Source organism: Pantherophis guttatus, chromosome 14 (assembly GCF_059756535.1).
Source record: "Pantherophis guttatus breed Tessera chromosome 14, ASM5975653v1, whole genome shotgun sequence".
Classification (NCBI taxonomy): Eukaryota; Metazoa; Chordata; class Lepidosauria; order Squamata; family Colubridae; genus Pantherophis; species Pantherophis guttatus.
Genome location: NC_142076.1, coordinates 15,258,099 through 15,285,618, shown reverse-complemented (window position 1 = coordinate 15,285,618; position 27,520 = coordinate 15,258,099). Strand labels below are relative to the sequence as shown.

Below are 27,520 nucleotides of genomic sequence, written 5' to 3'. Positions count from 1 at the left end.
TTGGTTGCGCAACAGGAAAAGTGATTATTTTTTAATCAACGATTTACGCCCATAATTGAGCCCCACATTTCTGTTGCTAAGCAAGACCGTTCTTAAGTGAGTTTTGCCTCATCTTACGACCTTTCTCGCCACAATCATTGCAGTTGTTAAATGAACCCATGACCCTGGGGGGGGGGGACGCTGCAACCGACATAAATACACAAGTTGCCAAGTTTCCAAATTTCGATCACCTGATCACGGAGATGCTGCGATGGTTGCGAGTGTGAAAACTGGGCGTAAGTCACTTTTTTGGGGGGGGTTACTGTTGTAACTTTGAACAAAAGGAATGGTTGTAAATTGAGAACTACTTGCATTATGCTGAAGCGAGAGCCACTTCAAGGTCCAAATTGGGGCAGGAGGAAATTGGGTGGATCCTGCTAGTGCAAGATTGTGTAGATTTCGATTGGTGTAAAATCTGAGAAAGATATATGGGAGGCTCACGTTCGAATCCTTCCAAGCGATAAACCAAATCTGGATTATTCCTGCCCAGCTCACTAATGTCTAACAATTCTGAGTTTGTCTTCAGCATAAGGAACAGGGATGGGCTACTGGGGGTTTGTAGAGGTTCGGGAGAACCTCTAGCTAAGATTCCGTGCAGTTCGGAGAACCCTCAAATCCCATTCCTGGTTGGCCCCGCCCACCCAGCCCCTCCCCTCCCAGGAGTCCCCACGTGGCCCATTTTGGATGCAGGTAATTTCAGGGCATGCACGGAGGCTCGGGGAGGGTGAAAAACGGGCCTACCGGAAGTTCAGGAAGGCCGGAAACGGGCCTATTTCCAGCCTCCGGAGCCTGGGGAGGCCATTTTCGCCTTCCCAGAGGCTCGAGGAAAGCCTCCGGAGCCTGGGGAGGGCAAAAATGCCCCTCCCACCATATTGCAGGAGGCCAACTAGGCCACACCCATCATGGCCACGCCCACCCACCAACCAGGCAGAGAACCCCTTGCTAATATTTTTGAAGCCCACTCCTGATAAGGAACCTCACCTGAGGCTTCCCAGCTTTCTTTTGACACTTTAGTGTTTCTCAACCTGAGCAGCTGGAAGATGGGAGGACTTCAACTCCCAGAATTCCCCAGCCCAGGCCTCCTTCCTTCGACACGTCACTTGAGAACGTGTATAGGTTCCCCAAAAAAGCATTTCTCCAGCTCAGCAACTTTAAGCCTTTTGCCTGGGGAATTCTGGGAGTTGAAGTCCACCCACTTCAAAGTTTGGAAAAAAAAACAACAACCTTGCTCTAGTCCAAGGGGTCCCCAAACTTGGCCGCTTGAAGACTTGTGGACTTCAACTCCCAGAATTCAGTCCAAGGGGTCCCCAAACTTGGCCGCTTTAAGACTTGTGGACTTCAACTCCCAGAATTCTCCAGCCAGCTGGCTGGAGAATTCTGGGAGTTGAAGTCCACAAGTCTTAAAGCAGCCAAGCTTGAAGACCCCTTTAAGACCAAGTCTTCAAGCTGCCAAGTTTGAAGTCTAAGGTTCATCCGAGCGCCCCCTGCAGGCCCGTCCCCAGGCAGGGGAGTCCAGTTGCGCCTGCGGGTGGCTCCTTAGCGGCCCCTGGAGGCCAAAGGTGGAACAACACCCCCTTCTAAAAGCTGAAACAGCTGATTTGCTTTTTAGGCTGGTCCTTTTTTTCCCCCTCCCCGATGGCAGCTGATTTAAAACTGCTGGAGGCTGGGAAGAAGACCCCCTCCCTCGCCCGGCGCCTGCGGCATTTTCGCCTGGCCGGTGGCTTTCCTCTTGGCCACCAGTGATTTCCCCACCCCCACCTGGCTGGTCAAGAGGGAGGGAGGGAGGAAGGGAGGGGGGGAATGACCAAAGGGACGGAGGGAGGGGCAGCTGCGATGCAAAGAGAGTCCCAGCCAGCCGGACAAGGCTGCTCCTTCTCTTCCTTCCAACCCAACCCAACCCAACCTGCCAGCGCTTCCCTTCCCTTTCCCTGTTGACCAGCTCAAGCCTGCGGGAGTTCAAGCGGGCTGGTCATTCCGTCAGTCCTCATTGAGCAAGCCAAGCACGTCGGGACGGAGTCCTATTGTTGAGGGCAGACGCCATGCTTAGCCTGCCAAGGGGGCTAAACTAGTGAGCGCCCGAGGAAGATGGCGTATACACAGGTAGGGCTGAACCAGCCTGGGGTGGGGTGGGGGTGGGGGGGGGGCTGGGAAGGAAAGGCGAAGGGAGAGGAAGAGGAGGAGGAGGAGGAGGGAGGGGGCTAGAGACCTACACCCTCCGGGCTGCTTTTGCTGGGAAGAAAGAAGGGGGGGTAGTGAAGGCAGACGCGTTGGGGTCCCCCATACCAGCATTCTCCTCCCCCAGGCTTTGCAAAAAGCGAGAATTTTCCTGCAGGAAACTTGAGTGAGCAAGCTGGAGTTTCGGAGCTGCTCCGGAGTTTCTCCTCCGACCAGGAGGAAAATGCAACCTGTAGCATGAATAGGTGGAATCCCCCCCCACTTGGCTTGGCCCCTTCTCTCGGAGCTGGGGGGGGGTCTTCCTTCCCTTCCCTTCCCTTCCCTTCCCTCCTTCCTTCCCTCCTTCCTTCCTTCCCTCCTTCCCTTCCTCCCTCCGTTTTTCCCTTCCCTTCCCTTCCCCTTCCTTCCTTCCTTCCTTCCTTCCTTCCCCTTCCTTCCTTCCTTCCTCCCTTCTTCCCTTTCCTTCTTCCCTTCTTCCCTTCCTTCCTCCCTTCTTCCCTTCCCTTCTTTCCTTCCTTCCTTCCTTCCTCCCTCCCTCCCTTCCTTCCTTCCGTCTTTTCCCTTCCCTTCCCTTCCCTTCCCTTCCTTCCTTCCTTTCCTTTCCTTTCCCTTCCTTCCTTCCTTTCCCTTCCTTTCCTTCCTTCCTTCCTTCTATTCTCTTCTTTCCTTCCTTCTTTCCTTCCTTCCTTTTTTTCTGCTGGCTTTCCCCTTTCTTCTCGCGTCTTTTTGATCAGGATTCCCACGACCTTCGCTGTTTCGGAGCACCGGAGCGCGGCGGGCAAAGCGGGCGCTTCTTGAGCGGCGGGGCGGATGGTGTGGGAAGGGGCTTGCCCTGAAATTAGGCTGCCAAAGCGGGCGGGAAGGAAGGAAGGAAAGTGGGGAGGGTCGCCCATCTGGCAGAGCAGATGCGTGTATAAAATGCCCGGCGGTAGCTGTTGACCTTTCCTGGGCAGATGGGAGTGGGCTTGCGGATGTGATTGTGGGGAAGGTTGGCACACGGATGTTGGGTGAAGCCGGCAAATGGAGGGAGGAGAGGAAGGAAGAGAGAGAGAGAGAGAGAGAGGGAGGGATGAAAAACGCAAATAGCGAATTTTGCCTTAGCTGGGTTGATACCTTTCTTTCTCTAAAACTGCTTTTTTTTTTTTTTGTTTAAATTCTCCCTCCCTGGGTAGACCCGATCTTGTTTTATTTTGGTCCCCTCCGGTTTCCTCTGCCTGCTCAAATGTAGTTTAAAAGACCCTGAAGGTTGTCGGTTAAAATTGTATTAAAGAATATAAGGGGCCCAGTGTCATTCTGAAAGCTTGAAGGAGCTGGAATTATAGAAAGAGAATCCAGAGGTTAATTTGGGGAGGGGGCTTCCAAATCCGGAAAAGAAAAGGAGGGCAGGGGCAAAGAAAAGCCCAACCTGCTTCATGCCCCCCCCACATGCTTGCTGCTCTTGAGAAAACTTTAAGGCGTGTTGGATTCCAGTTCCCATCATCCCCATCTAAGGCAGTGGGGAGGGGGGAGCTACAAGTTTGCTTCCTCAGCAGCTTCATGTGTCTTAAGGGCATTGTCTGTTAATACACTTCCCCCCTGCATCGTAAACTTGTGAGCATGTTTTTTTTTTTAAAAAAGTTGTCCTCACAACAGTCCTGTGAGGTAGACCGGGCTGAGAGAAGAGAAAGTAGATAAATGCGGAGGCCGTGCAAAAAACAGATGATGGGGTTGGTGGTCGATTTCTAGGGGTTTCATAGGGTTTGGGAAAGGTTCCTGAGATCTGGTGTATGATGTAGGATGGTGGATAGTTAATTGGTCCAGAGTTGGAATGGAATGGAATGGAATGGAATGGAATGGAATGGAATGGAATGGAATAGAATAGAATAGAATAGAATAGAATAGAATAGAATAGAATAGAATAGAATAGAATAGAATTCTTGATTGGCCAAGTGTGATTGGACACACAAGGAATTTGTCTTTGGTGCATATGCTCTCAGTGTACATAAAAAGACAAGATACATTAGTCAAGAATCATAAGGTATGGAAGGGAATAGAATAGAATAGAATAGAATAGAATAGAATAGAATAGAATAGAATAGAATAGAATAGAATAGAATAGAATAGAATAGAATAGAATAGAATAGAATAGAATTCTTGATTGGCCAAGTGTGATTGGACACACAAGGAAATTGTCTTTGGTGCATATGCTCTCAGTGTACATAAAAAGACAAGATACATTAGTCAAGAATTATAAAGTATGGAAGGGAAGAGAAGAGAAGAGAAGAACGGAAGGGAATAGAATAGGATAGAACAGAACAGAACAGAATTCTTTATTGCCCAAGTGTGATTGGACATACGAGGAATTTGTCTTTGGTGCATATGCTCTCAGTGTACATAAAAAGACAAGATACATTAGTCAAGAATCATAAGGTATGGAAGGGAAGGGAATAGAATAGAATAGAATAGAATAGAATAGAATAGAATAGAATAGAATAGAATAGAATAGAATAGAATAGAATAGAATAGAATAGAATAGAATAATATTCTTTATTGGCCAAGTGTGATTGGACACACAAGGTATTTATCTTTGGTGCATACGCTCTCAGTGTACATAAAAGAAAAGATACATTCATCAAGAATCATAAGGTACAACACTTAGTGATAGCCATAGGATTCTAATAAGCAATCAAATCATACTAGGAAACAATAAAAACAATATAGGTTGTAAAGATACAAGCAACGTGGATATAGCCATAAGTGGGAAGAGATAATTGCATTTGCACACTTTTCTGGATGCACAACGCATGAACTATAAACTATTCACAGTCCGGGCTTGGTAGTCCCCAATTTACAACCATTCATTTAGTGACCTAAGTTACAAAAAGTAACTTAGGACCATTTTTCACATTTATGACGGATGCAAACATCCCCATATGGGTCACTTGACCAAAATTCAAAATTCAGGTACTTGGCAACTGACTTGTACTTGTGACGGTTGCAGTGTCCCAGAGTCACATGGTCCCCTTTTGCGATGATCTGACAAAGCAAATTCCATGGGGAGGCCAGATTCACTTAACAACCGTGGGGCTGGCTTAACTGCAGTGATTCACTTAACAAACTGTGGCAAAAAAAAGATCATAAAAGGGGGCAAAAATCACTTAACAACCTTCTTGCTTAGCGACAGAAATTTAGGGCTGAATTGTGGTCGTAGATCGAGGACTACCTCTACTCAAACTTCTCACAGGCTTGTTCTCGGAAAACCCTCCAAGTGATTCATGCAAAACCTTTCAAAGAAAATCTAGACTGACATTTGAGTCTTGTTTCAAATGTTGTGCGATCTTGGAACAGTAAAATGAATTTCATGGCATTTTTCAGAGCAAAAAAAGAAAAAGAAAAAAAAATATTTTTTTGCCCCAAGGAGACTGCTAACTTAAATTGAAGACCGAGGAAGCGATAAAAGTAACAATGGATTAATACCAAGATACGATGCGGTGGGCAAAAAAACCCAAAATAGCTGGGATTTCATATGTTGAAATCATGGTTTATAACAGTGGTGAAATGTAAAATTTGTTACTACCGGTTCTGTGGGCGTGGCTTGCGGTGTGTGTAATGTGACTGAGAGGGTGTGGCCAACTTTTTTTTAACTTTTAAAACCATTTTTTCTACAACCTCTTATTTATTTATTTATTTATTTGATTTATATGCTGCCCTTCTCCGGAGACTCAGGGCGGCTTACAATGCGTGAAGCAATAGCCTTCATACTTTTGTATATTTATACAAAGTCAGCTTATTGCCCCCACAAACTGGGTCCTCAATTTACCTACCTTAGCAAGGATGGAAGGCTGAGTCAACCTTGAGCCTGGGGAGATTCGAACCTGCAGTAATTGCAGGCAGCTGTGTTAATAACAGGGTGCACTAAACCACTGTACTACCAAGGCTCCTCTTCTGCCGAAGAGGTTTATTTTATTTATTTATTTTATCAAATTTATATGCCGCCCTTCTCCCGTAGGACTCGGGGCGGCTCACAGAATAGAAACAACATAACAATAAAATAGTGCTAAAACAAGCCAATTTAAAATCTCCAGACAATTAAAACCTCGCGGCAGATCAGGGAATTTGCTGAAAAAGCCATGTTTTCAGGTCGGCGGGGAAAGTGCGGAGGTCGGGGGCCGTCCAGAGCCCGGTGGGTAACCCATTCCGGAAGGTCGGTGCAACCACAGAGAACACCCTCATCCTGGGGGCCGCCAGCTGACATTGTCTGGCCGACGGCACCCGGAGGAGGGCAGTCCTATGTGAGCGCAGTGGGTGGTGGGAGGCCAGTAGGAGGTGGTCTTGCAAGTATTCCGGGCCCATGCCATGAAGGGCTTTATAGGTAAGTACCAGCACCTTGAAGCGGATCCGAAGGCTACCGGCAGCTCGTGCAGGAGAGGTGTTACACGGGAGTAACGGGAAGCTCCTGTAACAACCCACGCGGCCGCATTCTGTAGAAAAAATGCTTTTAAAAGCCTCTGATGATCCCAGCTGAGCCGCACAATCGTCAGAGACTTTTTTTTTTTTTTACTTTTAAAAGCATTTTTTCGGCTGAAGAGGTTGTAGAAAAAATGCTTTTAAAAGCCTCTGACGATCCCAGCTGAGTCGCGTGATCGTCAGAGGCTTTTTTTTTTTTTTACTTTTAAAAGCATTTTTTCGGCTGAAGAGGTTGTAGGAAAAATGCTTTTAAAAGTAAAACAAAGAGCCTCCGATGATCACGCAGCTCAGCTGGGCATAGGGGAGGGAGAGGCAGGGATTTTTGCTACCGGTTCTCCGAACTACCCACTGCCCTCGTTACCGGATCGGGTGATCCGGTCTGAACCTGGAGCATTTCACCCCTGGTTTATTCAGTCCTGGAGAATTGACTGCAGTGGCTTGTCACCCACTGTTTGCAAATGTCAGTGGCTAGGTGAATACGTGCTACAACTGCACAACAAGAGTGCAATCAAAACACACGCCAGGCCTTTTGGTCTTCTGTTTGTGCAAGCTTGAACAGCTCAGCTGTTGGCCTGCAGGGACCTTTATGATGCCACAAAGTTGGAGAATTAGCTGCGATGTTTTTCAGAAAATGTCATGATTACAAAGAAACGATGTCGTTATGCTTTGCCCCGTCTTAACCTCGACGGAATCGTTGACTTTGTTTATTTATCGTTGACGTATTGTGAGCCGCCCTGAGTCTTCGGAGAGGGGCGGCATATAAATTTAATTAATTAAATTAAATTAAATTATTGAAGATACGGAGGATCCTGGATCTGTGCACCTTCCGCCGCGCTCTAAAGACCTTTTTATTCCACCAGGCGGGCCTGGCCTAACTTTCTCCCTCTTTTTAAACAATTTTAATAATTTTAATATTTTTAATACTCAAAAGTTTAAATTTGTTTTAAATTGATTGGGGTTTTAATTTGTCTGGGCCAAACTATTTAATTCGATTTTATTTCTGCTTTTTAAATTTTGTATGTATGTATTTTATTGTTGGCTGTTCACCGCCCTGAGTCCTTCGGGAGTAGGGCGGTATATAAATCAAATAAAAGTAAAAGTAAAAAAGTGAAAGTAAGTAAGAAGAGGAAGGTGTGTTCTCCACAAAGCAGAATATTTGTAGCTCGGGGTTGAAATGAGGGGCCCTTGGTGCTCTCTGAGCTTGGTGGTTTTCTTGCAGACGTTTTATGACCCAACTAGGTAACATCATCAGGGCTAGAAGGCGGGTTGGAGGAGGAGGAGGATTTTGGTGTCCTTGATGCTCTCTGAGCTTGGTGGTTTTCTTGCAGACATTTCATGACCCAACTAGATAACATCATCAGGGCTAGAAGGGAGTGGGTTTTGTGGATGGAGAAGGAGAAGAGGAAGAGAAGAGGAGGAGGAGGAGGAAGAGAAGGAAGAGGAGGAAAAGGAGGAGAGGAGAGGAAAAGGAGAGGAAGAGAAGGGGAGGAAGAGGACCGGAGGAAGAGGACTATGGGGTCCTTGGTGTTCTCTGAGCTTGGTGGTTTTCTCGCAGACGTTTTATGACCCAACTAGGTAACATCATCAGGGCTAGAAGGGAAGAGGGGGGAAAAGGGAAGGATTGTGGGGTTCTTGCTGTTCTCTGAGCTTGCAGAAGTTTCATTACCCAAACTAGGTAACATCATGAATGAAACACCTGCAAGAAAACCACCCAGAGAGCATCAAAAGAAGATGAATTCTGCATACGGTGTTCCCTTTAATTTTAGGGTACGTCTATTGCAAAGTTTGAGAATCTCTGTACAGGCCCACATTTTGGCTACGTGCCTTGGGCAACTCTGAGCAGAAGTATCAGTGTTTAGACACGGTCTGTTGCAGGAGAGGAGGAGCCCTGTTTGGCCCCTGAACAGCTGTTCGATGCCCAGAAAACTCCGAATTATTTCACAAAACAAGTCTTTTGGAAGATGTCCCTTGGATCCCACTGCAACCAGAAATCTTTAGGATCAGAAATACACTGAACCAGATCTCTTAATTTGAATTACCTATTTCTAAGACTAGACCACCAAATAAGTCTATCCATGCCAATCCTACTGGCTTTAATCCCCTATTCCCGTGATGGCAAATCTATGGCATGCATGGCAGAGGTGGCACACAGAGTCCTCTCTGTGGGCACATGTGCCATCACCAGCTGCTCTTCTAATTTCTGGCACTCACATGCGTGGTGGACAGCTGGTCTTCACGGGCACCGCAGCACCAGAAAACGGCCATAAAAATGGCCAAAAAAGGCCATTTTCCTGGCTGTTTTTAGGTCGTTTTTTGGGCTATTTTCAGGTGGTTTGGGGGCTGTTTTTCATGCCAAAAATGGCCTGAAAACAGCCCAAAAAACAGCCTGAAACTGGCTAAAAAAACAGCATGCACGCACATTCCAATTTGGGCACCCAGTGCCGAAAAGGTTCACCATCAGTGCCTATTCTAACCAACTGGATGGATGTTTTTTAAATGAGTCATTTAATCTAATATTCCTTGGATTGATTTCATGCCAGGATTTCAGGACGGAATTTCCAGCCATTCCTAGAAAATGTTGGGTTTAGTCATGTAAAAAAAAATAACTGATCATCTATCATGTCAGAATTATAGCGTAAAAATAATCCTTGATTTACAATCATTCATTTAGTGACTATTTGGAACTGACAGCGGCACTAAAACAATGACTTATGAGTTTTCACACTTATTGTTGTGGCCTGTCAGCGGCCTGTGCAGCTAGTAGCTGATTCCAACAGCAAGGAGGCTGGTGTGATGCTGAGCCAGCAGCCTGTGCAGCTGGCACTCGAGTCGGACAGTGAGGAGGCTGGAGAAAATGATGTGCCAGAGGCAGGGATTCAGCCAAGGCCTTCAGAACCTCCAGAAGCTTCCATGAGTGAAGAGGAAGACGAGGAGGAGCCTCTTCTCGATTCATGGGCGCGCAGAGCTGCCAAAAGGCAGGAGTGGCTCCTCAGGAGGAGGTCTCCTTGAGAGTAAGGCTTGGGGCTAATTGGCCACTCCCTTAGCCTATTTAAGGAGGAATGCCAACTGAAGCAATTTGCAGGGAACAACTTTAGTTCACTCTTCTTCGGGTCTGGTTTCTCTGCAAATTGCTTCTGGTCTTTCTGCCAACCATAGTAAGATTACGATTACTTATTCTTTGGATTCTTGTAGACTGTAAAGAAAGTTAATTAACAGCCTTTGTTTGGAAAAGACTGATTTAATTTAGTAAACTAAATTAAATTGTGTGTGCTGCGTTCTTTGGGGTCCGTAGCTGGGGCAGAACACATATGGCCATTGCAGCATCCCTATGGTCCCGCGATCAAAATTCAGATGCTCGACAACTAACCCGTATTTGTGACGGTTGTAGTGTCCCTGGGATCACGTGATCCCCTTTCCGCGACCTTCCGACAAGCGAAGTCCATGGGAAAGCCAGATTCGCTTAACAACCATATTGCTAACTTCACAACGGCAGTGATTCCCTGGACTTAACCACGGCGGCAAGGAAGTGTGCAAAATGGCGGCGAAACTCACTTAACACAACTGTCTCTCATTTCGCAACATAAATTTGGGGCTCACTTCTGGTCGTAAGAAAAGGGACGCGGTGGCTCAGTGGCAAAGACGCTGAGCTTGTCGATCGAAAGGCCGGCAGTTCAGCGGTTCGAATCCCTAGCGCCGCGTAACGGGGTGAGCTCCCGTGACTTGTCCCAGCTTCTGCCAATGTAGCAGTTCGAAAGCACATAAAAAATGCAAGTAGCAAAATAGGGACCACCTTTGGTGGGAAGGTAACAGCGTTCCGTGTGCCTTTGGCGTTGAGTCGTGTCAGCCACATGACCACGGAGACGTCTTCGGACAGCGCTGGCTCTTTGGCTTTGAAACGGAGATGAGCACCACCCCCTAGAGTCAAGAACGACTAGCACATATGTGCGAGGGGAACTTTTACCTTTATGGGCGTAAATCAAGCACTACTTGTATAATAGCCTGAATTACAGAGAGATTTATAAAGAGCTCTTTTTTTGTTTTTTTGCAAAGGGACCAAAATAGTAAGCCCATTGAGGAAAATTTATATTAGCAATTGAGTATCCCTTCTTGGAGATCCCTTGTTTTTTAACCTGCCCTAAAATTAGAGAGATCTCAAAATTTTCCGCCCTCTGCTAGAAAGGAAAGCGAAGGTCCACAGTTGTGTATTTTGTCTCACAGATGTGAGGGCGGGGAGGGAAAGAAATCATTAAATTTTTACTAAAGCGGTCTCGTCTTTTTTTTTTTCATTTTCTCTCCCTTTGCTTCATCCTGGATATCGAAAAGGACAGTTGGAACCGATAAATGAGGTGAGTTAATCTGATGAGTCATCCTTTCTCCTGACACTCAGAGAACGAGACCCGTCGTGTGGAGTTGTGTGTTGTTGTCGTCGTTTGTTTTTTTTTCCTGTCTGGCTCTCTACGCTTTCTGGTGTAAAATTGTGTGGGTTAAAAACACACCTTGGTTTCTTGTGACTAAACAGCGAGGTTTGTTTGTTTGTTTTTCTTACACCTCGAGGAAAACTCTGGCTGGTTGGTTTTGATTGGTTTGGCTGCAGATCATTCCATCTGCTGCCTGTCCGCCGTCGAACAAAATTTCTAGTCCTCATGTTATGGGAGAGAATTGGGAATCCCTTGTTGCTTGGCTCAGATGATCTCTTTTGAGGGACAGGTAGTCCTTGACTTAGAACCATTCCTGTACTGAGCATTCGAACTTATAACAGTACCGGAAAAAGCATCAGTCCTCGCACTTACAACCGTCATAGCATTTCCCCACAGTCACATGATCAAAAAGAGCCTGGTGGCGCAGCAGACTAATAGCCTGTTATTAACATTCAGCTGCCTGCAATTATTGCAAGTTCGAATCTCCCCAGGCTCAAGGTTGACTCAGCCTTCCATCCTTTCTAAGGTAGGTAAATTGAGGACCCAATTTGTGGGGGCAATAAGCTGACTTTGTATAAATATACAAAAGTATGAAGGCTATTGCTTAACGCATTGTAAGATGCCCTGAGTCTCCGGAGAAGGGCGGCATATAAATCAAATTAAAAAAAAAAAAAAATTAAAATGGGGTCGTTGGGCAATCATCATGTATTTAAAATGTTTGCCATGTTCCAGAGTTACGTGATCGCCGTCTGAAATCTTCCCAACTTGGCTTCCGACAGGCAAAGCCAGATTCCCTTAGTGACTACATGATTCACTCAAATACAGTGTTTTGTTGAACAACCGTGGGAAAACAGGTCACTAAACAGGACGTGACTCACTTAACTGCCTTGCTTAGCAATGGAAATTCTGGGCTGTATTGTCATAAGTCAAGGGCTACCTCTACAATTACAGCTGGCCAGCGGAAGATGTAAGATATAAGATGGGAATTATTCTGTATACAAAGGTTCATGTTTATATTTGCAGGTTATTCCCTGCTACAGTAGGGAATTAACACCTGGTCCAGCTGCTTTTTTTTTTTTTTTAAATTTGATTTATATGCCGCCCTTCTCCAGAGACTCAGGGCGGCTTACAATGCGTTAAGCAATAGCCTTCATCCTTTTGTATATTTATGCAAAGTCAACTTATTGCCCCCACAAACTGGGTCCTCAATTTACCTACCTTAGAAAGGATGGAAGGCTGAGTCAACCTGCTTTCCTCCTTCACCACTATATATACATCGGAGTAGGCATCTATGTCAATTTTACAGCCTGTGGACTTCAACTCCCAGAATTCCTGAGCCAGCATGGTCCAGACCCAGAATTCCTTAGCATGGCTGGCTCAGGAATTCTGGGAATTGAAGTTGACATAGCCTCGGAGTTTTTGATTGGAGTTGGGGTTTTCTGGAATGCTGACATGCTCACTCCCGGTATACATATTTACGTCTCTGCTCTATTGCTCTTCTCTGACTTCAAACTTGAGAAGTCCTAGAGAGATGTGATGTGTCAACTCACAAAGCATTCCTGGCCTGCTCTCAAGTTGCCATAGGCCAGGGCGGATGGGAAACAGGCAAAATGGCACAGCAGCCAAAGACACATGCACATTCCACGCTTATCTCTCTCAAGGCTGTATCCCAGGGTTACCTACAGCCGCCCAGGGGAGTGACCTCTACAACCCGCAAAATTGCTCTGTTGGCAAATGTGATTGATGACACACCCTGGGGGAGGGGGGGGGAAACAGGGTCATAATTGGAGTGTAAATTATGTAGGGTCAGAGCTGGTTTCACTTGGGAACGTGGAGACATGAAGCTCCTAATAACTGGATTTCTTTTGAAGCTTGGCTCGAGATTCATGATTTAATTAGGGCATCCATCGGAACCCATGATGTTTTTGGTCTTGTGGATGCCAAAGATTTTGGAATGAGTAACATCCTTTTAATTGATGAGATTTCTTTTGGAAACACTTATTGGACCTCTAATGCAACTAGATTTAAAATCTTAAATTTGTGGCCGAGGCAACATTTCAGTGGTTGGGGTCCCATTGTGGATCTTTCCAGAGCTGTCCAGGGTCCTGATTCATTATCAACTGCTTTCATAGCTTTAGTGTTTGGCCAATTGTTCTCATTCGATTTCTTTTTTTATTTTATGGAAAAGATTAAAATCCAAAATGCAAAATTGAACAGAGACAAAAACTAAACAAAAAAATTGAGGGGAAAAACACCCACCCACCCCCACCGGTTTGGCCAATTGTGATTTGCTTCTCTAAAACCTGGAGTTTATTTTTGCTTTACCCTTCCCTTGACACATGATGCTCAACACCCTACTTTCCCTCCGATGTGGTCTTTGCTTTGAAAAGTTCAGAAGCGGCTGACCTTTTCTTCGTGATTAGATCCACTCGCACGGCTTTCAAAGCATGAAAGCTACCCTCTCTTTTTTTAAACGCTTGCTCCGATCCCCGAAGACTACACGGATTATAAAAATGTACAGCAAGGTTTAAATTCCCCTCAATTCCGCTCACGGTAAAGGGCCGAGATTCTTCCAGCTTGGCATATATTTTATTGGCTTGCTTAGTGAAGTGGAAACAACGGGCTTTTCTTTGTGAGCAAACTTTGGAATCTTCTCATTGAATTAGGATTTTTATTTATTTATCTACCTTTATTCCTCTTCCGCATCTTCCATTCCGAGCAGAGGGTTTGCAAAACATGTTGACTTGTGCATTCTTTACAGTTTTACAAGAGTGTACGTTTGCAAGAAAAACTCGAGGTCCAGCCTAGCTGGCTGGGGAATTCTGGGAGTTGAAGTGCACAGGTCTTCAAATTTGTTGAAGGTTGGACATCCCTAGCTTAGCATGTTGTTTGAACTTGGTCTACAGTTTGAACAAACATTATGCTAAATCAGGGGTGTCAAACTCAGGGGTGAAATCCAGCAAGTTCTGACAGGTTCTGGCGAACTGGTAGCGGAAATTTTGAGCAGTTCAGAGAACTGGTAGCGGAAATTTTGAGTAGTTCAGAGAACTGGTAGCGGAAATTTTGAGTAGTTCGGAGAACCGGCAAATACCACCTCTGGCTGGCCCCAGAGTGGGGAGGAATGGGGATTTTGCAGCATCCTTCCCCTGATACGCCGACTAAGCCACACCATGCCCACCAAGCCATGCCCACAGAACCGGTAGTAAAAAAAAATTGGATTTCACCACTGGTCAAACTGTATTTCATTGAGGGCTGCATCAGGGTTGTCTTTGACCTCGGGCGACCGGGGAGGGCATGGCCAGGAGGGGGCATGGCCAGCTCGGCATCACACATCGAGGCTCAGTTTTCAGCCACGACAGCTTCCTGCAACTCTCTGCCAGTGAAAATGGAGCTTGCGTGGCCTCCCTAAGCTCTGTTTTTGCTGGCAGAGGCACAATGGGGCGGTCCTTCGCTATTTCCAGGGTGGCCCCCTCTCTGCCTCTGACGCAGAGCCCTCATCCGGGCCTTCCCCAGGCTCCAGGACTGGTCCATAGTCCTCCCCAGCCTCCTCACTGTCTGACTCCACTGCTAGCTCTGCAGGCTGCTGGCGGACCACAACAAGGGCTCTCAGCTGGGGCGACGGCACGCGTGCCCACAGAGAGGGCTCTATGTGCCACCTCTGGCATGCGTGTCATAGATTCGCCATCACGGCCCTAAGCCATGGATTAGGAACCAGAAAAAAAATAAAAAAAAGAATCCTATTGTGGTTTTCCTACCCATTTCACTCTCCTTGGTTCTTGCTGGAAATTTTGGACACCGGCTCACATAATTCTCAGTTTTCATGGGTGATGGGTTTGATGTCCAGTAATCCAGAAGTTGCGGAGGAAAATCTATCTCTGTGGTCACGAGGTGTCAAAAAAGACTTGAGAGCCCATCATCCATCAATACCCAGAAAGGTCCAAGTTGACCAAAGCAGAATAAGCGCAAATGTAGATCTGTGATTGCACAGATGTTAAAAAAAAACAAAACAACAACCCACAGAGCTGAATCCTCCTGGGATCTGCCTTGTTCAATTACCATTGTTTATCTTTGCTCGTCATCAGCTGGTTGTAATTTTGCTTTCTGGTTTCCAACGGCCTCAGGGCCTGTTGTCTAGAATCTCGGATCTCTTGCTGTGCCGATGGACCTGTCGCAATTGTTGTCAGAAGTGCTACGAGTGCAGCTGTTGCCAGTCCAACGAAGACGAAGTGGAAATCCTGGGGCCTTTTCCAGCCCAAACCCCTCCCTGGTTGTAAGTTTTTGGAAGTGTTCTGAAGGCACCATTGATTTGAAGGGTGGTTGTGATGATGATACTTAGTTTGGTAATGAAATCTGCAAGGAAACCATCAAACTCAACACCAAGGACCCCTCAATCCTCCTCCCCCTCTTCCTTAAATATATATTTGTATCCTCTACAAGCAGGTTATCCTTTCTTTATAAATATATACAGTATATTTGTTCCATCATAAGCAGGGATAGGATTCCGTCGGTTCAGACCAGTTCAGGCGAACCGGATGCTAATTTTACATCTGGTTCGCCAAACCGGTAGTTGCAAGAACTAGCTGGTCCTCCTCACCCTGCCCCTCCCCTCCCAGGAGTCTCCACGCAGCCCGTTTTAGATGCCAGGTAAGTGCAGTGCCCGCACGGAGGCGCTGGGAGGGCGAAAAATGGGCTGTCTGGAAGTCCGGAAATGGGCCTGTTTCTGCCTCTGGAGGGCCTCCAGAGCCCGGAGGAGGCTGTTTTCGACCTCCTGGAGGCTCAAGGAAAGCCTCCAGAGCTTGGGGAGGGTGAAAACGCTCCCCCCCCACTGTGGTGCAGGAGGCTGAGTAGGCCACGCCCACCATGGCCACACCCACCCAGCAACTGGGCAGAGAACCGGTTGCTAAAGTTTTTGAATCCCGCCCCTGATCATAAGCAGGGTATCCTTTCTTTATAAATATATATTTGTCCCGTCTATGAGCAGAGTATTCGTCCTTTATAAATATATATATTTGTGCCATTTACAAACAAGGTAACCTCTTTTAAATATATATTTGTGCCAACTACAAGCAGAGCATCCTTTCTTTATACATGCATAAAGGTAAAGGTTTCTCTCGCATATACGTGCTAGTCGTTCCCGACTCCAGGGGGCGGTGCTCATCTCCGTTTCAAAGCCGAAGAGCCAGCGCTGTCCAAAGACGTCTCCGTGGTCCTGTGGCCGGCATGACTCAATGCCAAAGGCGCACGGAACGCTGTTCCCTTCCCACCAAAGGTGGTCCCTATTTTTCTACTTGCATTTTTTACGTGGTTTCAAACTGCTACGTTGGCAGAAGCTGGGACAAGTCACAGGAGCTTACCCCGTTACGCGGCACTAGGGATTCGAACCGCTGAACTGCCAACCTTTAGTTCAACAAGTTCAGCATCTTAGCCCCTGAGCCACCGCATCCCTATACATATACATATAGATATGCATACGTACATATGTACGTGTGTGTGTGTATGTGCCAACTACAAGCTGGGTATCCTTCCTTTGTAAATATATAGTATTTGTGCCAACTACAAGCAGGGTAACCTTCCTTTATAAACATATATTTGGAGCCAGAGTCAGATAAGAGATGCTAAGCATAATTTCATGTCGAAGAAGAAAAGCGTTTGTGCTTTATAAATTATTGTTACCTTCTGAAGGTCTGACCAACTTGTCTATCTCATGGTAGCCAACCTAATTACACTGATTTAACAAGAATAGTGGGGGACCCCTTCCATTATCCCCTCTCTAACAATGTGCTTTCTTATCACTTTCTTTTCTTTTCTTTCTTTGAGGCGAGAACTGCAAGGGGGGGGGGAGAAATGGAGGGCTCTGAGTTGGGGTAGATCATAAGATAAACGACATGCCTGTTTCATTTTATATGTGTGGTTTTTTTTTTTTTTTAAAGAAATGCCTTGCATTCTGTGAAATGAAATTGGAAGCGTAGCTCCATTCTTCTTCTCTCCGCGGGCTCCCTTGTTAAGCAAAACCAGCAGCTTTTCAAAAGGAAGCAAAGAGATTGAAAAAGAATTGTAGATTAGCAGCAGCGGTTGCTTCCTGGATGAGGAGAGGGGAATATTTGCCGTTTGGCTCGCTTTCTGTTTGCATTAGTTTTTGGTTTTTTTAAAAAATTGAATTTATTTATTTTGATATTTTTTTTTTTTTAAAGTCAAGGTGACGTACGTTTTAAGTACGCCTTCCTCCTTCTATTTTCCTCACAGTAACAACCAGGGGTGGGGCTGCTGGGGATTCGTAGAGGTTCGGGAGAACCTCTAGCTAAGATTCTGTGCGGTTCGGAGAACCCCCAAATCCCACTCCTGGCTGGCCAACCCCACCCTGCCCCGCCCCTCCCAGGAGTCCCCACGTGGCCCGTTTTGGATGCAGGTAAATGCAGGGTGTGCATGGAGGCTCAGGAAGGGCGAAAAATGGGCCTACTGGAAGTTTTGGAAGGTCGGAAACAGGCCTGTTTCCGGCCTCCAGAGGGCCTCCGGAGCCTGGGGAGGCCGTTTTCACCCTCCCGGAGGCTCGAGGAAACCCTCCGGAGCTTGGGGGGTGAGAATGCCCCTCCCACACTGTGGTGCAGTGGCCAACTAGGCCACGCCCACTATGGCCATGCTTACCCAGCAACAGGACAGAGAACCTCTTGCTAAAATTTTTGAAGCCCACCTCTGGTAACAACCCCCTGTGAGGTGGGTTGGGCCGAGAGAGAAAGAGACTGGCCCAAAGTCACTCAAGTTGGCCTTCATGCCTAAGGTGGGACTAGAACTCACTGTCGCCTGGTGATTGGACCCAAGGCACCAAGCCAGCTTTCATGCCTAAAGTTTGACTAGAACTCACTAACTTTTGAGGCCGTCGATCTCGTTATAGTGATCTTAAGAGACCCGGCCACAAATTGGAGTGTATGTGTTTTAACGTTTTAATGTTTTAATGTCTTCTTTTAACTTTTGTATGGGATATCGTTGCGTTGTTTTATTCTCTGTTGTAAGCCGCCCAGAGTCCCTTGGGAGTTGGGTGGCATAGAAATGCGACAAAATAAATAAATAATAAATGAATAATTTTTGGTTTCTAGTCTTCCTCAATCTCGGCAACTGTAAGACCTGTGGACTTCAACTCCCAGAATTCCCTAGCCAGCATCCTGAGGAACTTTCAGGTGTGTGGACTTCAATTCACAGCTTAAAGCTCCTCGGCATGGCTGGTTGGAGAATTCTGGGAGTTGAAGTCCATGTTTCTTAAAAGTTGTCATGGTTGAGACACAGTGACCTAGGGCCTACTGTCCCGTCATCTAGTGTCTCTCATGTATTTTTTTGACTCTCCATCTACGATCTATCATCAAGGCACTCATGAAGTCAAATCTTTTCCTCAAAAGTCTTGGATGCTCAACAGTACTGGTGAAGAAAATGAGACGTTGAAAGTGTTGCCTGGATGATTCCAAAGATTTGATCTTTCCCACAGGCTGAGCAATCGAAGTGAAGACAAAAATGGCAACTCGGATAACCCAACGAGTGAACCATCACCAATCCCTCAGAATGTTTCACTGGACAGACGACGGTCGTCTACTGATACCTCCCATTCCGCTTACAGCCTTACGAGACGAATTTCTAGTAAGTTGTTGTTGTTTTTAGTTGTGAAGTCGTGTCCAACCCATCGCGACCCCATGGACAACATTCCTCCAGACCTTCCTGTCCTCTACCGTCTTCTGGAGTCTATTGAAGCTCATGCCGACTGCTTCAGTGACTCCATCCAGCCACCTCGTTCTCTGCCGTCCCCTTCTTCTTTTGCCCTCAATCGTTCCCAGCATTAGGCTCTTCTCCAGTGAGTCCTTCCTTCTCATTAGGTGGCCAAAGCATTTGAGTTTCCTCTTCAGGATCTGCCCTTCTAAAGAGCAATCAGGGTTGATCTCCTCTAGGACCGACCGGTTGGATCGCCTTGCAGTCCAAGAGACTCGCAGAAGTCTTCTCCAGCACCAGAGCTCAAAGGCCTCCATTCTTTGGCGCTCAGCCTTCCTTATGGTCCAACTTTCACAGCCATCCATTGCAACTGGGAAAACCATCGCCTTGACTAGACGCAGTTTTGTTGGCAGTGTGATGTCTCTGCTTTGTAGTATGCTGTCTAGATTTGTCATAGCTTTCCTCCCCAGGAGCAAGCGTCTTTTAATTTCTTGGCTGCAGTCCCCATCTGCGGTGATCTTGGAGCCCAGGAAGATAAAATCTGTCACTACCTCCATTTCTTCCCCATCTATTTCCCAGGAATTGAGAGAGATGGATGCCATGACCTTAGTTTTCTTAATGTTGAGTTTCAAGCCAACTTCTGCACTCTCCTCCTTCACCCGCATCAAGAGGCTCTTTAGCTCCTCTTCACTTTCTGCCATCTTGGCAGAGAGGATGGGTGGAGCTTGATGGAAGGAGGAGAAAGAAGGTGCTTAGTTATCCTGATAATACATACCGTGTATACTTTTTTGGAGTATAAGATGCACCAGAGTATAAGACGCACCTACCTTTTTTGATGAGGAAAAGAAGAAAAAGAAATCTCCCTCTGCCTAATTTTACCTCGTTACAGCAAACAGTCTGCTTTACTTTCATTTTTGTTTTCAGCATAGCTTGATTAGCACAAGGAAAAAAAAAATCTGTTGCAGCGATTTACCTCTTTGCAGCAAGCAGCAGAGCCCTGTGCAAAACAGCTGAGGGCAAATCAGCTGAGAGTCGGGAGGCCATCCAAGCAACTTGTGCTAATTAGCCTGTGCTGAAGCTGAAAGGAGCTCTTTTTTCTTGCTGCTTGCTTGCAAAGAGGCAACTGCTGCAAGGCAGGGGCCAAAGGGTGGGGCCAGTGGGTGGGCGGGGCTACATTCGGTGTATAAGACGCACCTAAATTTTCACCCTCTTTTACGGGGGAAAAAGGTGTGTTTTATACTCCGAAAAATACGGTAGGTCTGTTCAAGTACCTTTACAGAACACATTTGACCAGGACAAGAGAAAACCCAAGTGATAGGGAGTGCCACAGCTAGCGCAGTTTGACTCGAGCAAATCTGGATTTCCACGGCCTTGGATTCTAGGAATTCAGCCAATTTATCATTCGATGAATCATGCAAATGCAGAAAATTCAGGAAACAGATGAAATATGTTGTGTGAACCCAAGATCTGGGGAAAAAATGAATGTTTTCTGCAATCTCCATTTGCTTTCTCACTTTCTCCCGTGTGTGTGTGTGTGTTTGTGGAGTCCTCGACTTAACAACCATTCGTTTAGGGCCCGTTCAAAGTTACAATGGCCCTGGGGAAAAAAAAAGTGATTTATAGGTGTTTTTCATGCAACTGTTGCAGCCTCCCCATAGTCACGTGATCAAAATTTGGGCATATGCCTCATATTTATGACCGTTGCGGTGTCACTGTGATAACTTTTTGCGAACCTCCGACAAGCCAAGTCCATGGGGAAGCCAGTTTCACTTAACAACCGTGTGACTAACTGAACAACTGCAGCGATACACTTAGCAACTGTGGCAAGAAAAGTCGTTAAAATAAGGCCAAACTCCATTTACTGCCTCGCTTAGCAATGGACATTTGGGGCTGAATTGTTGTAAGTCGAGGACTACCTGTATTTATGTATGTATGTGTGTGTACACACACACACAACATAGCATTAGAACTAGCACTTAAACTTATATACCACTTTACAGTGCTTTTACAGCCCTCTCTAAGCAGTTTACAGTGTCAGCCTATTTTCCCCCAACAATCTGGGTCCTCGTTTTACCCACCTCGGAAGGATGGAAGGCTGAGTCAGCCTTGAGCCGGTCAGGATCGAACTGCTGGCAGTCAGCAGAATTAGCCTGCAATACTACATTCTGACTACTGTGCACCAAGGGAGGGAGGGAGGAAGGAAAGGAAGGAAGGAAGGAAGGAAGGAAGGAAGGAAGGAAGGAAGGAAGGAAGGAAGGAAGGAAGGAAGGAAGGAAGGAAGGAAGGAAGGAAGGAGCAACAGCAATAGCACTTAGATTTATATACTGCTTCACAGTGCTTTACGCCCCCCTCTAAGCGGTTTACAGAGTCAGCCTCTTGCCCCCAATAATCTGGGTCCACATTTTACCCACCTCGGAAGGCTGAGTCAACCTTGACCCTGGTGAGATTTGAACTGCCGGCAGCCGGCAGAATTAGCCTGCAATACTGCAGTGTAACCACTGCGCCACCAGTGTACGTCTTCAACGTACATACTGTACATACATTAAATTTATATTTACTGACAAAGAAATAAAGGGAGACTAGTACAGATCTATTTCAAGCTATTTAGTTCTCATCAGCTAGCCATACCCTTACTCGGATTCGAAACTGGGCTTGCTTGCATATTAGGCAGATGTATTATCCTCTACGCCACAGGTTCTCCTTGCTTTGTCAACTTGTATCAGGGGAGTTTAAACGGGTTTTCTATCGAAGCAACCTGATCTACCCAAATATGGGAAAGAGCATCCTGCTTCCTTTTGCCTTTCAGCCCCAATCTAGTCTCCCTTTATTTCTTTATCAGTAAATATAAATTTGATATAAAATAGTTTGTCGTGAAAGCGACTGCCTGAGGGCTCCTGGATTGGGGCTGAAAGGCGGAATATATATATACATATACATATACATATACATATACATATACATATACATATACATATACATATACATATACATATACATATACATATATATATATATATATATATATATATATATATATATATATATATATATATATGTCTTCTCCCACGTAAAATTGGAAGTGTCTTGGCGACGTTTCGACGAAGTCTCATTCGTCATCTTCAGGCTGGTGTTCTCGGCTTCGTGCTTCCAGGAGGAGAAAACATATATATATATTCTGGAAGAAAACCAAATTCTTCCCTTTCTTTTATCAGGCCACAAGAACTGCACAGATATGTCCAGGCCATTCACCAGCAATTCAACTTAACCCAAAGCCATTTTTCCCTTTTGACAACTGCTCACTGCGAATTTCCGCCATTTTTAAAATCCTGTTTTTCTTCCTCCCTCTCCCTCTCAGGTTTAGAACTGAGGAGACCAAGTTCTCCTCTCGTTGATCTTAAGCCCATCGAGTTTGGGTTTCTAGGCTCCAAAAAGGAGATTGTCCAGCCGGGCATCCTGAAGAAAACCTACACTCCAGACGACTATTTTAGGAAATTTGAGCCAAGACTCTATTCCCTCGATTCAAATAGCGACGATGTGGATTCTTTGACCGACGAGGAGATCGTAGCCAAGTACCAGCTGGGGATGCTACATTTTAGCACTCAATACGACCTCTTGCACAACTACCTGATCGTTCGGGTCATCGAAGCCAAGGACTTGCCTCTCCCCATCTCTTACGATGGCGCCAGGCAGGACATGGCCCACTCCAACCCCTACGTGAAGATCTGCCTCCTTCCCGACCAGAAGAACTCCAAGCAGACGGGGGTCAAACGCAAAACCCAGAACCCCATCTTCGAGGAGAGGTACATGTTTGACATCCCGTTTTTGGAAGCCCAGAGAAGGACTCTGCTCTTGACGGTGGTGGATTTTGACAAATTCTCACGCCATTGTGTCATTGGGAAGGTGTCCATGCCGTTGAGCGAGGTGGACCTCGTGAAGGGCGGCCATTGGTGGAAAGCTTTGGTCCCAAGTGCTCAGGTAATTTGTGGGTTCCCATTCAAGGAGTGCAATTGCAATTTTTTTTTTAAATTGTTCTTTAAATTTGCTGTGTTTGGTTTTAAGGTCTCAGTTGCAATGATGTTTCTTGGATCATTTTAGCTTATAGTTTCTCCTCCTGACTATAGTGGCCTTTCCTCTTCCTTTTGTTATCCCTTCCCCTTCCCTTCCCTTCCCTTCCCTTTTCCCTCCCTTTCCCCTTCCCTTCCCCCATTCTTTCCTTTCCTTTCCTTTCCTTTCCTTTCCTTTCCTTTCCTTTCCTTTCCTTTCCTTTCCTTTCCTTTCCTTTCCTTTCCTTTCCCCTTCCCCTTCCCTCTTCACCCTTCCCTTCCCTCTTCTCTTCCCCCTTCCATTATCTTCCTTCCCTCCTTCCCCTTTCCCTTCCCTCCCCCTCTTTCCCCTTTCCCTTCCCTTCCCTCTTCCCCCTTTCCCTTTCCTTCTCTTCCCTCTTCCTCCTTTCCCTTCCCTTCCCTCTTCCTCCTTCCCTTCCCTCTTCCCCCTTTCCCTCCCCTCCCCTCTTCCCCCTCCCCTCCCCTTCCTTCACAATTTCAAAACTGAATTTAGTTTGCGATGCATTGCATTAAAAAAAAAAAAAAGACACATCAAGAATCCTCTTTGCCGTGTTTGATTCCGCTTGCCCTTTTCTGTTGCAGAACGAAGTTGAGCTGGGAGAACTTTTGCTCTCATTAAATTACCTTCCCAGCGCGGGGAGACTCAATGTGGACATAATTAGAGCAAAGCAGTTACTGCAGACTGACATGAGCCAAGGTTCAGGTAGGGGCTGTGTTATGTATGCATGGGTGCATTTTGTTATCGGAGCATGTAGGTCAGTGGTGGGATTCAATTTTTTTACTACTGGTTCTGTGGGTGTGGCTTGGTGGGCGTGGCATGGCATGGTGGGTGTGGCTTTGTGGGCATGGCAGGGGAAGGTTACTGCAAAATCCCCATTTCCTCCCGATCAGCTGGGACTCGGGAGGCAGAGAATAGATGGGGGCGGGGTCAGCCAGAGGTGGTATTTACCAGTTCTCCGAACTACTCAAAATTTCCGCTACCGGTTCTCCAGAACTGGTCAGAACCTGCTGAAACCCTCTGATGTAGGTCAACATGGAAGTATTTTCCCCAATGGATTTATATAACACTGGCTATAGTCTTATTTTTATTATTATTATTATTATTATTATCCACATGCCCCAAAATAATAAGACCTCCCTAAAAATAAGGCCAAGTGCTTATTTTGGGGTTCAAAAAAATATAAGACAGGTTCTTATTTTTGGGGAAACACAGTATCTATCTATCTATCTATCTATCTATCTATCTATCTATCTATCTATCTATCTATCTATCTATCTATCTATCTATTATTTATCAGTTCTTTGATCTATCTATAATCAATTCATCTTATCTGTCCCTTTCCCTGTGCTGTCCCTCTGTCTGTCTGTCTATCTACCTACCTAGCTACCATCTATCATCTGTCTTTCTCTGTCTACTTACCTAACTACTTACTTACCATCTATGTCTGTCTGTCTCTCTCTGCCTATCATCCATCCATTTATCTATCTATCGATCGATTGATCTAATCTGTCTATCATCTACCTACCTACCATCTATGTCTGTCTGTCTGTCTCTCTCTCTCTGTGTCTATCCTATCTATCTATCTATCTATCTATCTATCTATCTATCTATCTATCTATCTATCTATCTATCTAATCTACCTACCTACCTACCTACCTACCATCTTTGTCTCTCTCTCTCTGTCTCGCTCTATGTAATCTGTCTAATGTCTATCTAATCTGTCTATCTAATATCTATCTAATCTGTTTATCATCTACCTACCTACTTACCTACCATCTATGTCTGTCTCTCTCTGTCTGTCTGTCTATCTATCTATCTAATCTATCATCTACCTACTTACCTACCATCTATGTCTGTCTGTCTCTCTCTGTTTATCTATCTATCTATCCTGTCTGTCTATCCTGTCTATCTATCCTGTCTATTCTATCATCTACTTACCTACCTACCTACCTACTTACCTACCATCTATGTCTCTCTCTCTCTCTCTCTCTCTCTCTCTCTCTCTCTCTCTATCTATCTCTCTATCTGTCTATCCTGTCTGTCTATCCTGTCTATCTAATCTATCATCTACCCACCTACCTACTTACCTGCCATCTATGTCTGTCTCTCTGTCTGTCTATCTAATCTGCCTATCATCTACCTACCTGCCCACCTACCTTAACAACATCTTGCAAACTGGATTGAGAGATGGAGAACAAAAAGTCTTAGTCGTTGATCCTTCTCGGTTCTCTCGATTCTCCAGGACTTCACCCAGAAGGGCTACCGTTGGGCACAGAACCTTCTGCCCCCTTCCAGGCCTTCGATAATGTCCCCCAGTGCTGTCCTGGTGCCTCGTTCTCAGGGCGGAGGTGGTACCACTGGATCTCTGAGAGCCCTCCTTGACTTCAGCCTTCAGCCCCAATCTTATTTCCTGCGCGCTTGTTTTCCCTCAAGGAGAGTAAGAGAATTGTTTTTTTCTCTCTCTTCCCAAGGTCTGATTGAAAGCAAAGAGCACATTTTGACCTCTGTTGCTCAACAATAGCTGCCTCTCCTTTTGTCATTAGAAAAATTGAAATAGCAGGCCTCCTACCCGGTACACATTTCTCAGAAATTGCTTCTCTTTCTGAGAACAGGTCTAGGCTGTTTCTCCCCACCCCACTCCTTTCGAGGGTGAAATCCAACAGGTTCTGACAGGTTCTGCAGAACCGGTAGCGGAAATTTTGAGTAGTTCGGAGAACCGGCAAATACCACCTCTGGCTGGCCCCAGAATGGGGTGGGAATGGAGATTTTGCAATATCCTTCCCCCAGGAGTGGGGTGGGAATGGGGATTTTGCAGTATCCTATCCCCAGGAGTGGGGAGGGAATGGAGATTTTGCAATATCTTTCCCCCAGGAGTGGGGAGGGAATGGGGATTTTGCAGTATCCTACCCCCAGGAGTGGGGAGGGAATGGGGATTTTGCAATATCCTTCCCCCAGGAGTGGGGAGGGAATGGAGATTTTGCAATATCCTTCCCCCAGGAGTGGGGAGGGAATGGGGATTTTGCAGTATCCTTCTGGAGTGGGGAGGGAATGGAGATTTTGCAGTATCCTTCCCCCAGGAGTGGGGAGGGAATGGAGATTTTGCAGTATCCTTCCCCCAGGAGTGGGGTGGGAATGGAGATTTTTCAGTATCCTTCCCTTGCCATGCCCACCAAGCCACGCTTACAGAACTGGTAGTAAAAAATTTTTGATTTCACCACTGCCCCCCTTCCTTCAGAAAAAGGAGCCCCCACCCCTGCAGATTTTCCACCATTTTACCATGGACGATTGTTTCCCAGATGGAATGGGAAATGTTACCCATAACCATGAAAAAAAAAAAAAGATAAGCACAAATATTTTCAGAGGAAAAACATGATTTTTCTACCCCTGACAATGAATTGCTTGTGACCTTGAAAAAGACATGTGTTTTTTCCCGCCGTCTGTTCCTTAAAAACCTGCGTTACTATACAGGTCCTCGACTTATGACCACAATTAAACCCCAAATTTACATTGCTGAGTGAGACATCTGTTTTTGCCCCATTTACAAACTTCCTTGCTGCAGCTATTGAGTGAATCCCTGCAGTTCTTAAGTTAATAACTTAAGTTGTTGAGTGAATCGCTCCAGTTGTTAAGCGAGTCACGCGGTTGTTAAGTGAATCTGGCTTCCCCCTTGATTTTGCCTGTCAGAAGGTTGCAAAAGGGGATCACATGACCCCGGGGACAACTGCAACCGTCATAAGTATGAGTCAGTTGCCAGGCATCTGAATTTTAATCACATGATCATGGGGAGGCTGCAGTGGTCGTAAGTGTGAAAAAAGGGTTGTGTGTTATTGTAAGTTTGGTCACTGAACGAACTGTTGTAAGTCAAGGACTACTTGTACCCTGTTTCCCCCAAAATAAGACATCCCCTGATAATAAGCCCAATCGGGCTTTTGAGCGCATGGCAATAAGGCCAAGCGCTTATTTCAGGGTTCAAAAAAATATAAGACAGGGTCTTATTTTTGGGAAAACATGGTATCTATCTATCAATCAATCTACAGTATCTATCTATCTATCTATCTATCTATCTATCTATCTATCTATCTATCTATCTACACTATCTATCTACCCTGTTTTCCCCAAAATAAGACATCCCCTGATAATAAGCCCAATCGGGCTTTATCTATCTATCTATCTATCTATCTATCTATCTATCTATCTATCTATCTATCCATCCATCCATCCATCCATCCATCCATCCATCCATCCATCTATCTATCTATCTATCTATCTACAATATCTATCATCCCCTGATAATAAGCCCAATCGGGCTTTATCTATCTATCTATCTATCTATCTATCTATCTATCTATCTATCTACAATATCTATCATCCCCTGATAATAAGCCCAATCGGGCTTTATCTATCTATCTATCTATCTATCTATCTATCTATCTATCCATCCATCCATCCATCCATCCATCCATCCATCCATCCATCTATCTATCTATCTATCTACAATATCTATCATCCCCTGATAATAAGCCTAATCGGGCTTTTGAGCGCATGGCAATAAGCCCAAACCCTTATTTCAGGGTTCAAAAAAATATAAGACAGGGTCTTATTTTTTGGAAAACATGGTATCTATCTATCTATCAATCTACAGTATTTATCTATCTATCATCTTTCTATCATCTATCTATCATTATCTA

The 27,520-nt window shown here is 45.6% G+C and overlaps 1 protein-coding gene across 4 annotated transcripts in view; it reads left to right on the top strand.

Annotated features, from left to right (window-relative positions):
* Nucleotides 1-27,520, top strand: part of SYT17 (synaptotagmin 17) — a 37,612-nt gene that overhangs the window by 4,278 nt on the left and 5,814 nt on the right. For 2 of the 4 annotated variants that reach the window (XM_087878685.1, XM_087878684.1), the window contains 5 exons: nt 10,989-11,006; nt 15,200-15,348; nt 18,553-18,701; nt 22,123-22,742; nt 23,414-23,534. In XM_087878685.1, the coding sequence (XP_087734811.1) occupies nt 10,989-11,006; nt 15,200-15,348; nt 18,553-18,701; nt 22,123-22,742; nt 23,414-23,534 (1,057 nt within the window). Of the gene's footprint in view, nt 1-1,837; nt 2,140-10,988; nt 11,007-15,199; nt 15,349-18,552; nt 18,702-22,122; nt 22,743-23,413; nt 23,535-27,520 lie in introns of those variants that run through there. The other 2 variants (XM_087878686.1, XM_087878687.1) reach the window with 2 other exon arrangements.